Source organism: Carlito syrichta, unplaced genomic scaffold, assembly GCF_000164805.1.
Source record: "Carlito syrichta isolate Samal-C Ts95f unplaced genomic scaffold, Tarsius_syrichta-2.0.1 Scaffold288275, whole genome shotgun sequence".
Classification (NCBI taxonomy): Eukaryota; Metazoa; Chordata; class Mammalia; order Primates; family Tarsiidae; genus Carlito; species Carlito syrichta.
The window spans coordinates 130,625-142,482 of NW_007232371.1; the positions used below are offsets into that span (position 1 = coordinate 130,625).

The following is an 11,858-nucleotide window of genomic DNA, read 5'->3' on the forward strand; positions in this document are numbered from 1 at the left end:
CTCACCTCAGCCTCCCAAAGGCGCGGGATTACAGGCTGAGCCACCGAGCCTGGCCCCTTTATCTTTCTAAGAGATCACAAGCTCATCTTCACCCTCATCTCTGTGCTGCTGCCAGGCAGAGGCCCAGGCTGTGCTGACTGTGTGTGTCCCACAAAGCCACCCTGCCTGACCTCAGAGCCCAGGCTCCTCCGCCAGCCCCTCCTCCCACACTCTGAGAACTTTCCAGAGCCTCAGGGCACAGGCACTGAGTTTCTGGAGTTAGCCAGGCCCTGCCCTGCTCTGCAGGCATTTCCCATGGGCTTGGCAAGTATTTGTAATTTTACAGATTTAGGAGAAAGATGCTAAGAGGAGGTTCCAGGAAGGCGGACACACGGTTATCCACTGACAATGACTTCACGCTTTAAAATATATATCAAAAACTTTCCTTTTTCCTCCTTGCGGATCTGTTCTACTGCCTTAATGGCACTCACATTCGGGAAGTCCTTCTTGTAGTCTAATCTGTAACGACAGCCCAAAATCCATGTTTTCCCACATGGACTCCTCTTTTCTGACATGTTTTCCCGGCCGACTTCTCTGCCAGTGGGTAGTCTTTAAAGGTTAGATCCATGGAAAGCGAGCGGGGCTCTTTAAGCAGAGGGCCCAGGCAAGAAAGTGATTCCTCTCCACATGCCTACGCAGAGGCCGAGCAGGTGTGCGTCTGGACAGCTCTGGGGAGCAGAGTAGGAATGATGGATTGCTGGGGTGTGTGGGCCCCAGCTGTGCCCTTCAGAGATTTTCTTTTTTTTTTTTGAGTTGGAGTCTCGCTCTTGTCACCCAGGCTGGAGTGCAGTGGCACGCTCATGGTCACTGCAGCTTCGACATGCTGGGCTCGGGCGACCCTTCTGCCTCAGCTTTCCAAGTAGCTGGAACTACAGACGCACGCCACCATGCCTGGCTAGTTTTTTGTGCATGTGTGTATGTGTGTGTGTGATTTATTGTAGAGACGAGATCTCACCAAGTTGTTCAGACTGGTCTCGAACCCCCCAGGGCTCAGGCAATCCTCTCGCCTCAGCCTCCCAAGGTGCTGGGATTACAGACTAAGCCACTGCGCCTGGCCCCTTCAGAGATTTTCAAGCCATTTGGCCTCTTCTGCTGGATAGAGCCCCTCCCCCATGAGCATTCCTTCTCAGGCGTCTGCACAGCTTAGTTTCTCTGTGGTTTAGCTGTCCTGCTCTCCTGAACCCTGAACCCCTGTGGTCATTGTGATGGCCGTGAGACCCTGCCAGGCGCTTCCTTGTCCACTTGCCCCCCAGGACACAGGATCTACCACTAGGTCGGGTCCTGAGCCTCCAGCCCGGGGTGAGGCACGTGGAGGTGCTGTCTTCTGTGGGAGCATCTTAAATGATTCATGCAAACTGTCTAACCCCCGGCCTCCCTCGAAAGGCTTTGCACCTGCCTCCTGGACGTTTCCTAAACTGGTGCTGAGTGACATTCATGACTGGTTGCACAAAGGCTGGTTGGGGACCAGCAAACATGCTTCTGAGTAGTATTTATATAACTTCCTTCAAAAGGAAGAGAGCCTCCGGGAGGCTGAGACGGGGGTGTTCTCATGACTCAGAGACTCAGATGAGGAAATGTCAGGAGGCAGAGGGTCCTAGGGAGTTCCTGCCCTCTCTGTAACATGTCTTCCTCCCTTCCTAGGTAACCTCCTTCAATGGGGACTAAAGCCCTTCACCCTCACATCTGTCTCCCTCCAGCACTAAAATTCTGGAAATCAGAGAACAGTTCATAAGTTATCAGTTTCAATCATATGCACATAATGCGACAGTTGGATCCCAATGCTTGTCCTGGTTCCATCACTGATGGGACTTTTATTCCTTGGGCTACTTGTGCCACCTCTCTGAGCCTTAGTTTCCTCATCTGTAAAGTAGAGACAGGGATCCATACTTGATGTGATTTTGATGAGGACTCTGATAGGACACCGTGTTATTGTCATTTACATCTGCATCCCCAACCCAAGCCTGACACGCAGGAAGTGTTCAGTCAGTGTTTGTTGAATGGTTGAATGAGTGTCCACAAAGTGCCTACCAAATGCCTGGCATAGTTGACACTCAATACATATTGGCAAGGCCAGGCACAGTAGGTCACATCTGTCATTCCAGCACTTTGGAGGCTGAGGCGGGAGGATCGTTTAAGCCCAGGAGTTTGAAACCGGCCTAGGCAACATAGCAAGACCCCATCTCTACAAAAAAACCCCAAACACTAGCCGGGCGTGGTGGCACTTGTAGTCCCACTTGGGAGGCTGGAGGAGGAGGATCGCCTGAGTCCAGGAGATCAAGGCTGTGGTGAGCTGTGACTGTGTCACTGCGCTCCAGCCTGGGCAACAGAGTGAGACCCTGACTCAAAAAACATATATATACACGTCAGCAAGTCATATCAGCTTTCATCACGCACCCTGCTCCCTCCGCACCCCCACGAGGCCAGCCTTTGTCCTCAGTCCTCATTCCGATGCCCTCTCTGCATCCCTGGGCCTCTGAGGTCAGCTGCTGTACATGGTGATGACGGTGCAGCCCCCGGGATTTCTGGGAGGTGTGGGGTCACCCTTTTGTCAGGCCCCCAGTCCCATCTCTGAGTCCCAGAGCCTCCAGAAGAGCCGTGAAAAACGCTGGCACCACCTGGCTGCAGGTAGCTGACCAGGACTCACGCAGCCCAGCTCAGAATGGGGGCAGGGGACTCAGGATTCCCACAGCAACTCAGGGCTTCTGAGGGCAGTGCTGGGGGAAGACCCCTCTCCCTTCTCCTCCGCCACTCTCCAAACACGCCAAGCCCAGGGACACCACGCTGCCTTCAGAAATGTGTGTGGATGCAGTGGCCCGACTTCCAGGGGGAGGGGCAGGATGGCCCTCTGCTGAAGGGGACGGTGCCCAGCTGAGATGGGAGCCCACGGCCGGGCAGGCCTGGGGGTTCCCAAAGGGGCCGACCAGGTGCCTCCAGAGCCGGACATGCCCATAGGGTGGGGGCGGGGACAGAGAGGCCCGAGGTGGCAGAGCCCTGGGCCCGGAGGCAAACTGGGGCCGTGGGATTTTTTCCCCCAGAGGACACTAAATTTTTAAAAAGTGAGTTGTTAGTATTGAAGGCTCGGGTATGTCATGTGACATTATTGGCGTCTCTCGATCATCAGGAGTTCTGGAGACACCGGGCCCTGCCCCAGCAGCCCCTGGGAGCCAGCGGAGTGGCTTCCTGGCCACAGGGCATGTGGTGCTGCCTACCTTTACTGGGTCCCCTGGTCTCTGAGACGGGGCATGCAGAGGCCCAGCCGGTGCTGGCATGTGAGAGAGCTCACCAAGGGGTCCTTGTCACTGTGGCCCAGGACTCGGTGCTGTGGGTGTTACCCCGCGGGCCTCACCATCTTCCATGGCTGACGCCTGCCTGGTGCTCTCAGGTCTGAGCACAAGCCCACTATGTCTCCTGTGAGGGCACTCAGGGCTCCCACAGGCCGTTTTACAGAAGAGGAGAGAGGGGCTCAGAGAAGCCACTTGATCTGCGCACAGCCGGGACTCAGAGCCGGAGTCCAGCCTTCCTTGGTGCTGTCCTGCCTGCGGGGGGCTCACAACACTGACACCCGCAACGGGTCGGGCTGTGCGGCGCTCCCTGTGGCCTCGTCTTTGCTGCAGCCAAGGTGTTTTATCTCCATTGGAAAGAGGGGGAAACTGAGGCTCGCAGGGACTAAATGACTGGCTGAGGATTGCACAGCTGGTAAGCACTGACTCCCAGAGCCTGGGTCTGGCCCTCCCTGTGGGAGGCCGACTTTGGTCAGTTGCAGCCGCTTGTTGTCACCGAGGTAAGCCTGCGTCTCCTGCACACACACATCCACAAAGCAACAGAGTTCGGAGCTGACCCACACGCCCGCGCAGCTGCTGGTGACCCAGGCCTGTGGCCTCTGACCCTCCATTCGTGAATGGGCCCTTGGGGTTCCCCTGGCTTGTCACGAGTCTCCTCCCTGTCACCACAGCCCTGGTTTCTACAGTGACAGCTGTCAGAGGCTGCCTCAACCCTCCTGGCCACGTGCCCTGGGCTACGAGCTCCACATCACCCTGGAGATGTCAGCCTCCTAATGAGGAGGGAGGGAGCTGGCCTGGGCAGGCAGGAGTCAATGCGGATGTGACTCTGACATCCTGGCCTGTCCCCTGGGAAAGCAATTAGGCAGCTCAGAGCCGCTGAAGGGTGACACGTGCTCGAGAGGGCAGACGGGGCCAGATGCCCTGGCAACACGGGTGCACCCATTCTCTGGGCCTTCCACCAATAGACTCACCCCCATGGCACTTCCAAGCACAGAATCTTGGAACTAAGGGGCCAGGAGATGTCCTCTGTCCCAAACAGGTGACGCATCGAACGAAACTAAAAGGCACAGATAGTTCTGTGGGCACATAAGAACTATTTTTCTTCATTGCAGAACTTATCAGAGCCTTAATAAGCTAAGGCGCAGTGCCAGTCTCTAAGGGGTAGAGACACGACGCAGTGATTCCAAAACATACGGACCCAGGGATTTTTGGTTTTCTTTCCAGCTGAATCTTATGATCTGCGGTAGCTCGAGGCACTAGCTAGGGAGTCAGGCATCCTGGGTTCTGGACCTGGCCCACAGACTGATGCCCTGCCCAAATGTGGATAAGCCCCACCCACTTGCACAGGAGGGGAGCAGGTAGGAGACCCCCGAGAGCCCTCGCAGCCTCCAAGCTCCTGCTTCCCCTGGTCCTGGCAGCTTGAGCAAGTTGTTGAGCTCACTGGGCCTCAGTCCTCCCATCTGTACAAAGGGGCCGGGAGAGCCTGAAATAAGATGGTTATCAGTGTCCTCACCATCACGGTCAGTGCCATCCATGGTGCCAAGGCTCTTATGTGTCTTAGTTCCCGTCACACTGCGGCCGCCCTACCTGACAGTTCCTTATCCCCGAGGCTGAAACCCAGGAGTCTACCCTCCGGGGCGTGGCAAACTGTAAAGGGTGTGACCTGGGGGGCTGGGGGAGGATGTGTGTGGCCTCATCTAACAGAGACTTGTAGAGGAGGGGCTCCCTCTGCCTCTCCCTGGGCTGGGGGTGGGGGTGGACCATGGGAGTGACCCCCTCCACTCCCTGATGTCCCCCGCCTGTCCTGGAAACAGCCTGACACCCCGGAGGGAGCTCAGGGAGGATCTGACCCTGGTTTTCTCATTGCCGTAACGCTGCCTCAAGGCCACAGAACCTTCCTTCGTATCTAAGGCTGAATAAACTAGAATAAACTGGTGCTCGGGGGCAGAGAGCAGTCAGGGGAGGCAGGAGGCAGGGCGGTGGCCTCTACCAAGGCTGCTGCAGCCTCTCCCTTGCTGACTGCCTTCTAGGCAAGCCCGGGGACTCTTAAGCTTCCACAGGCCACACTACCCTGGCCGGTTTAGAGAACCTGAGGCCCAGAGAGGGAGGCTGACTTGCCTGTGGTCACACAGTGAGTCCTTGACCAAGCGGAACACCAGGAGTCCAGAGCAGGTCAGAGGTCCTGAGGGTGCTGGGCCGGGGGCTTCCTTCCGGTGGAGAAGGCTGGTCTCCTCAGGACCCTCGGGGCAAGGCTGGGCAGAGGCCTGTGGGCCCACGTCCCAGGGTGCATCTGAGGCTGGCTCGCTCCCAGTTCGGGGCTCACGGTCCAGGCTCCCTGGAACACCACAGGCCCCAGGCAAGGCCCACAGGTCCACCCCACACTGGGCAGAACGGTCGTCGGCTGCGGGTACGAGGAGCCGGGTGGACCTCCTGCTCAGAACTCGGACTTCCGTGGGCTTGGCCCCCTCCTCTGCCCCTTCCTGGCTGTGCATCTCGTCAGGGAGCCTCTCTGTGCCGCTCTTGGGGGCGCTGCTGCTGGCTTCCGAGGCCCACGTGAGGCGCGGGTCCCCACAAGCTGGTGCCCTCTGTTCTCTGCCCTGCGGGGTCCAGCGAGGCCCGAGACTCAGGCTGTCTCATGGGGCAGCCTGGAGTCTGGCTCAGGCCAGGTTCTTCCCTCGTCGGGGACCCTGGGGCGGCCCAGGGAGGTGGTCCCAACCTACCCAGGACAGCCCTGGGCAAGTCTGCACTTCAGCATGTGGGCAGGGCATGGCACCCTGACCTTTGCCCCCCCCCACCATGGAGCCTCCTGAGTCCACACTGGAAGCTTGTCCCACACACACAGGTCCTGGGGCCTCTCCCCTTGGACCTCTCAGATCAGGTGGGTGTGGGCAGGGCCTGGGAAGCTGTGTCTTTAAAGCCCAAGGCCTGGTCAGGTTGGACGACTGACTGATCTCCCTGCGGTTGGTCCTTAAGCCTCCTTTCTCTCGGTCACCCTTTCTACGATGGGACCCTTCGTTCAGACTCTTCTGTGAAGTCCCCTGTGTAACAGAAAAGCCCAGAGCTCCTGGGAAGGCGGGCTCGATCCCAGCCAGCTAGTTCTCTCCCCAGCTATGACAGTCCCTTGACGGGGCGCCAAGGAGCCTCTCAGGGTTCCATGGAACACACTCTGCCACCCTCCTATTTATTCCAATCTCTTCCTCTTTGAGGTTGAGAAGCAGAGCCCTAAAGAGCTGGGCTACTTAGGCTTGGCCTCATCCTACCCATGAGATTCTCATTCTGATGTTCTTTGAAGTTTTCTATTGATCTACAGACCCCACGGGGGGTCGGGGGGAGGGGAAGGAGAGGGGACAGTGTTTGATCTGAGACTGCACAGCAGAGTGACCAAGAACCCGGCCCCTGGAGCCTGCCTGCTGGCATTGAGTCCCAGGTCTGCCTCTTCCTCGCTGTGTGACTTTGGGCAGGACCTTCACCTCTCTGTGCCTCAGTATGCTCCTCTGTGCCGGGGGTGGGGGATGATATGTACCTTGGAGAGTCATTGGAAGGACAACCTGAGTGAATATTCTCGCAAGAGCTCAGGAAGGGGCTCAGCACAAAGGAAACACTCCCTAGGTGGGGCGGCCTCATGCCAGACCAGGCTGCCCTGGGCACTGACCCCCCCCCCCCCCCGTTTTCCTGCAAGGGCACCACCCCTACGCTGACCCTGGGCCTTCTGCCGGCCATGGGGGCAGCCTGAGGGCTTGCCTGAGGCTAGACCTCCCTCCATGGCAGCTGTGGCAGCGAGTGGGTTTCTACTTGGCCTCCAGAGAGTTAGGGCTGGGGAATTCTAGGGCAACAGCCTCAAACTCAAGCTGGAGCCGCCTGGGTTCTCTTCTGGAGCAACCCTGGTATGAAGACCCTGGAGGCTGGAGGGTCTTGATACTTATGCAGCCCGATGCCTTCACCCTCAGGGACAGATTGTGATGAAGCCATTGTTGGGCTCTCCTACCTCCTGTTGGACTTTAATCCACATGTCACAAATCACGGGAACACAAATTGTGGGTCCAGCCCGTTCTAGTCTCCAAAACACACTCAGCTCTCATTTCTGAGCCTATTGGGGAGGGAGAGTGTATTAAACCGATTTTACAGATGGGTACACTGAGGCTCATAGGTCCAACAACTTGCTTGAAATTGGATGCTGGCCTGGGGCCCACTGGAGGGCACAGAGGACTTCCCACAGGCAAACCAAACCCTTCTTTGGGGTATCTGGGAGCATAGCAGTCAATTTCACAGGTTTTCTGGTATTGGTGCAAATCACTGCTACTTACTGGTACATCCTTAAGAATGCAATCTGGCAGCCTTGACCTCCTGGGCTCAGGCGATCCTTCCACCTCAGCCTCCCGAGTAGCCGGGACTACGAGTGCGCCACCATGCCCGGCTAGATGAGGTCTCACTGTCGCCCAGGCTGGTCTCGAACTCCTGGGCTCAAGCAATCCTCCCACCACAGCCTCCCAAAGTGCTGGGACTACAGGCGTGAGCCACCACGCCTGGCCTCTTAAAGGTCATTTCCCAGGGCTGGTTGCTGCCCCCTGGAGGCAGAGCTGCGCATCAGCCTCTACTCCAGCAACAGGGCTCTAGGGCGTCCTGGGGTTGCAGGTCACGGTGCCATGGCCACACCCTGGCTGCCCAGCTACAGTCAGACCCTCAAGTTGCCTGTAGAGTGACACTTCCTGGGTGGTGTGCCATAACTCTGATATGTAAACAACTTCTCACATGCAGGCTTCTAAAGAATTTTTAAGGTAATGGGCATTCCTTGACAAATGTAGAATTACGAGTCTGCCCTTTGGTAATCTGCAGAAAAAACGAATGTGCTCCCTAATGATTTTTTATCATCATCAGTCTCTTCTTCCACTGAAAACAGGAACAGGTGGGAGGGAGGGAACCAGGGCACATCCTGCCCCACCCGAGGGGGTTTCCAGTTGAAAAGCCTAAGAGCCATCTGGGGAGGCCGTGGGGTCCGTCTTGTGAAAATGCAGTTTTGGGCAACAGGGCCCAGAGGTATTTTTTTTAAAAGGGCTGGTGGTCCCCATGGTCAGCCCCACCCCACCTGGGTTTCCAGGAGCCCAGGCTGAGGGACACGAGCTGTGCCCACGCCATCTGTCACAGGTGGGCAGCTCCTGGGCTCACGCTGTAGCTGGCAGGGGCGCCACACGCCTCCTGGGGGGCTGGGGGCTGAGGGCGGAGCTAGTCCTGGCAAATGTAGGCCATCCAGCTCCTGACTTGGCCAGGAAGGATGGAGAGCAGTGTGGACACCCCCTTTCTGCTCTCACCCCTCCCCTCCCAGTTCCTCTCTGGTGGGCTGGGGGACCTTTCTGGGCCTGGGAGGAAAAGGCTGATGGAATCAAATCAGTCACAAAGTGAGGCAGTGCTTTTCTGTGCAGAGGCTACTGTTGGCCAGAGACCTTCAAGTTAGGCCGGCTGAAGCCCCAAGATGTGTCCCAGGGCACCAGCTAGGCCCCCTAAGTTGGACGCCCAGTTCCACCAGTTCCCTGCTCTGTGACCCTGGACGGTTTACCTGAGCTCAGTCTTCTAACCCATTACACAAGGTGCTGGGAGGATTAACCGAGTTAATACATGTCAGGTGCACAGCAGGGGTCCTGGACTATGGTAAAGGTTTAATCAATGTTAGGTATGATTATTGTTGTTATTATTGGTTACATCTGTTGGAGCCTGTCAGCACAGGAGGGAGAGCACACAGAAAGTGCCTTTGAGTACAGTCATGCAGGTTGTGCACTGAACAATGCAAGGCACCATGTACACAGCAGCCTGGAGCGTGGCACCTTCTGGAGTAATGCAGTGCACAACCTGTGTAGATTCTTTTAACCAGGGAGGTACTGTGGCTTTTGCGTGGAGCTACAGAGATCTGAATAAGGTGTGACCCAGCCCCTGAGAAGGCTGCAGGACTGGAGGCACAACAGCAAGGATGTTGGCCAAGTCATTCCTCTTCGGGGTAGTTTTCTCCTTCTCCAGCACGAGGGGTTGGGCTAGTTTCGGGATGGAAAATTGGCTTTATCCTCATAGCCAACTCTAATTGATTGGCAGTGGTTGTCTGAGGCTATGGAAACTTAAGAAGTCAAGGGACACTTTGGGATGGGCAGAAAGGGCTCTTCAATCAATTAGTGATATCTGCGCAGGGCCAGGGAGAGGGGAGTAGGGGCATGCAGATCAGCCCCGTGGTCCTCAATCCTGGCTGTCCCTTTAGAATCATTGGAGGAGGTTTCAGTATACTCTGATCCCAGGGGTATGACCTGGCGCCGGTATTTTCCTAAGTTGTGGCTAGGTTGAGCACTGCTGGGGTAAATGACCCTGGGTTCCTAGTGGTCCTGAGCTTTCCTGATCTTCCCAATTCTACGCATCCACCTGTGTCCTCGTTGCCTGGGTGTCCTCCATTTCATACCTTCCGGCATAGTCTACACAGAACATAGCTTTCTGCCTTCTTCCAACAGAGACGGCGGGGCGTGACAAGGCCAGTCTTCCTGCTGGAGAACTGTTTCTTTCAGTTGGGAGAGGGTGGCAGAGGGCACTGGCCGTGTCCAGGTCTGGGACTGTCTGGGCACCCTCTTCTCGGGACTTGCAGTGGCAGCCCGCTGGGAGAACCCAGGTTTTGCCTCTGGGACCTCCGAAGGCCTGGCTCATTCTGGCTTCAATCAAGGAAGCCATGGCTCCCTCCCTGTCTCCCGTAAGCTCCTCCGCGTCCCCCAGGGAGGCTGGGAATGTGGGACGGTGTGGAGGCCACTGAGGTCTGCGAGAAGTAAGGGCCCCCAAGGGCTCCACCGTGGGTCTCTGGAAGGAGCGCGGCGGGGAAGGAAGCAGACGAAAGCTGACTGGGGCCCTGAGCTGCAGAACACGGGGTGCCAGCGTGGGTGGGCGTTAGGACCTCAGGGCAGCCCTGCAGGCCGACAGCTTCTCCACACTGCAGGAGGCAGAGGCCCCATGTTTCTGGAAGGCTGCCCCATGAGGTCCCTCGAGGGCCGAATCCAGCCAGCTTTCCTCGGCCTCCGTCACCCCTGGGACCCAGCCCTGGGGTCCAAGGAGCAGGTCAAACCGGCCAGAGCCTCCCGCCCAGAGCAAGATAGAAGCAATCAAATAACATAGAATTCCATCATATTTTAAAATAAGCTTTATTTAGATTTTTTAATATTTTATATTTGCATCCATGCCTTCGAGAAACCTCTCCCATGGGAAAGGTTATTTTCATCTAATGTTACCCATAACTCATTCGCTATTTGACGTAGTTCTCTTAAATAAATCATCCTTAGTAACTCTTAGAATTATTTCCTAATTTACAAAAACTGAAATGAAAGGAACTACTAAATTGTTACCAGGAGTGGTTGCCATCTTATTTTCTTGTAAGTAAAGGGAAAACAATCAAAACCAACCAAAGAGAAATTCGGGGAGATGAGTGTTTTCTAAAATCTCTCTCGGCAGAGAAAGGGGCCAGCCACGGCTGCTGCCACCCTCACCCCCGCGCTGCTGAACAGCTGGGCCAGTGCAGGGCGGGGGTCCCACGAGGGCCCCTACCTGCTCTCTCCTGACCCTGGGCCAGGCCAGAGGGAAGGGAGCAGCAGCCGCGGCTTCTCTGTCTGTCTTAGAGACTTTGGACAAAATGCCCCACACGTTCCCACAGAGATGCCCCTGCATCTGCAACCTTTTTACACGGGTATGTGTGTGATAGACTCTCGGTCATTTTAAAATCGTTTATTTTAGCGTACTGAAAACTCGCCACGTCTTGCTTTCTTTAAGAGCTGAGAACGTCACTGTTAGCGGAAAGCGCGACTACTGTTGTCTAGAGCTGCGGGCTGAACTGTTAGTGGTTAAGGATGAGCAGCCGGGACTGGCAGGGCAAAAGAAAAGGGACTGAGTTGCAGGGCTGGGGCGGACCTGGTTGAGCCGCGCGTGTCTCCTCCCTCCCGATAAAACGCACACGGCCCCTTCGCTGGTGAGGCCTCCTTGGGACCACCGCCACTCCCCAGGCAGGTGATGCTCTCGCCGGCCCTCCCGTCCCGGGTGAGCTGGGACCCAGGACAGAGCCCAGGGAGCCCGAGAGAGGCTATGGGCGGTCAAAGGACCGGGAGCGGGGAGGGCGCAGGTCCTGGACACCGTGCTGCCAACGGCCCTCCCCTTGGGGTGGGCGCCTGCCCCGTGGCCCGTGTGGCCCACGTGCAGAGCCGACCCAGGGTGAGACACAGCGCAGGGCCGAGCTGGTGCAGCCTCCCGGCGCTGCCTCAGGCCCAGGGCCCCTCGCCGCCCCGCCCTGGACTCAACCTCTCTCCCAAGACAGGCCCAAAGAGGGGGACCCTGACAGTCGGCATCCTGCTCCCAGAGGTCGTGTTCTGCATGTCAGGCGAATAGACACAGCGAGAAAGGCCCGTGGGCGCTCTGGGTGGGAAGGCGGTGAGGGGCGCTTCCATGCGGGGCGGGAGACGGGGAGGCAGAGACAGACGGGGAGGAGGGAGAGGCGAGCTCTGGGGTCCACGGCCCGCCCCGGCCACCCTCGGCCCC

At 57.2% G+C, this 11,858-nt stretch overlaps 1 protein-coding gene across 1 annotated transcript in view; it reads right to left on the reverse strand.

Moving 5' to 3' along the window:
- KAZN (kazrin, periplakin interacting protein) overlaps positions 1 to 11,858 on the reverse strand; it is a 142,358-nt gene that overhangs the window by 29,780 nt on the left and 100,720 nt on the right. The window contains exon 8 of the mRNA XM_021710195.1: positions 5,644 to 5,917. Within this exon, the coding sequence (XP_021565870.1) occupies positions 5,644 to 5,917 (274 nt within the window). The remainder of the gene's footprint in view (positions 1 to 5,643; positions 5,918 to 11,858) is intronic.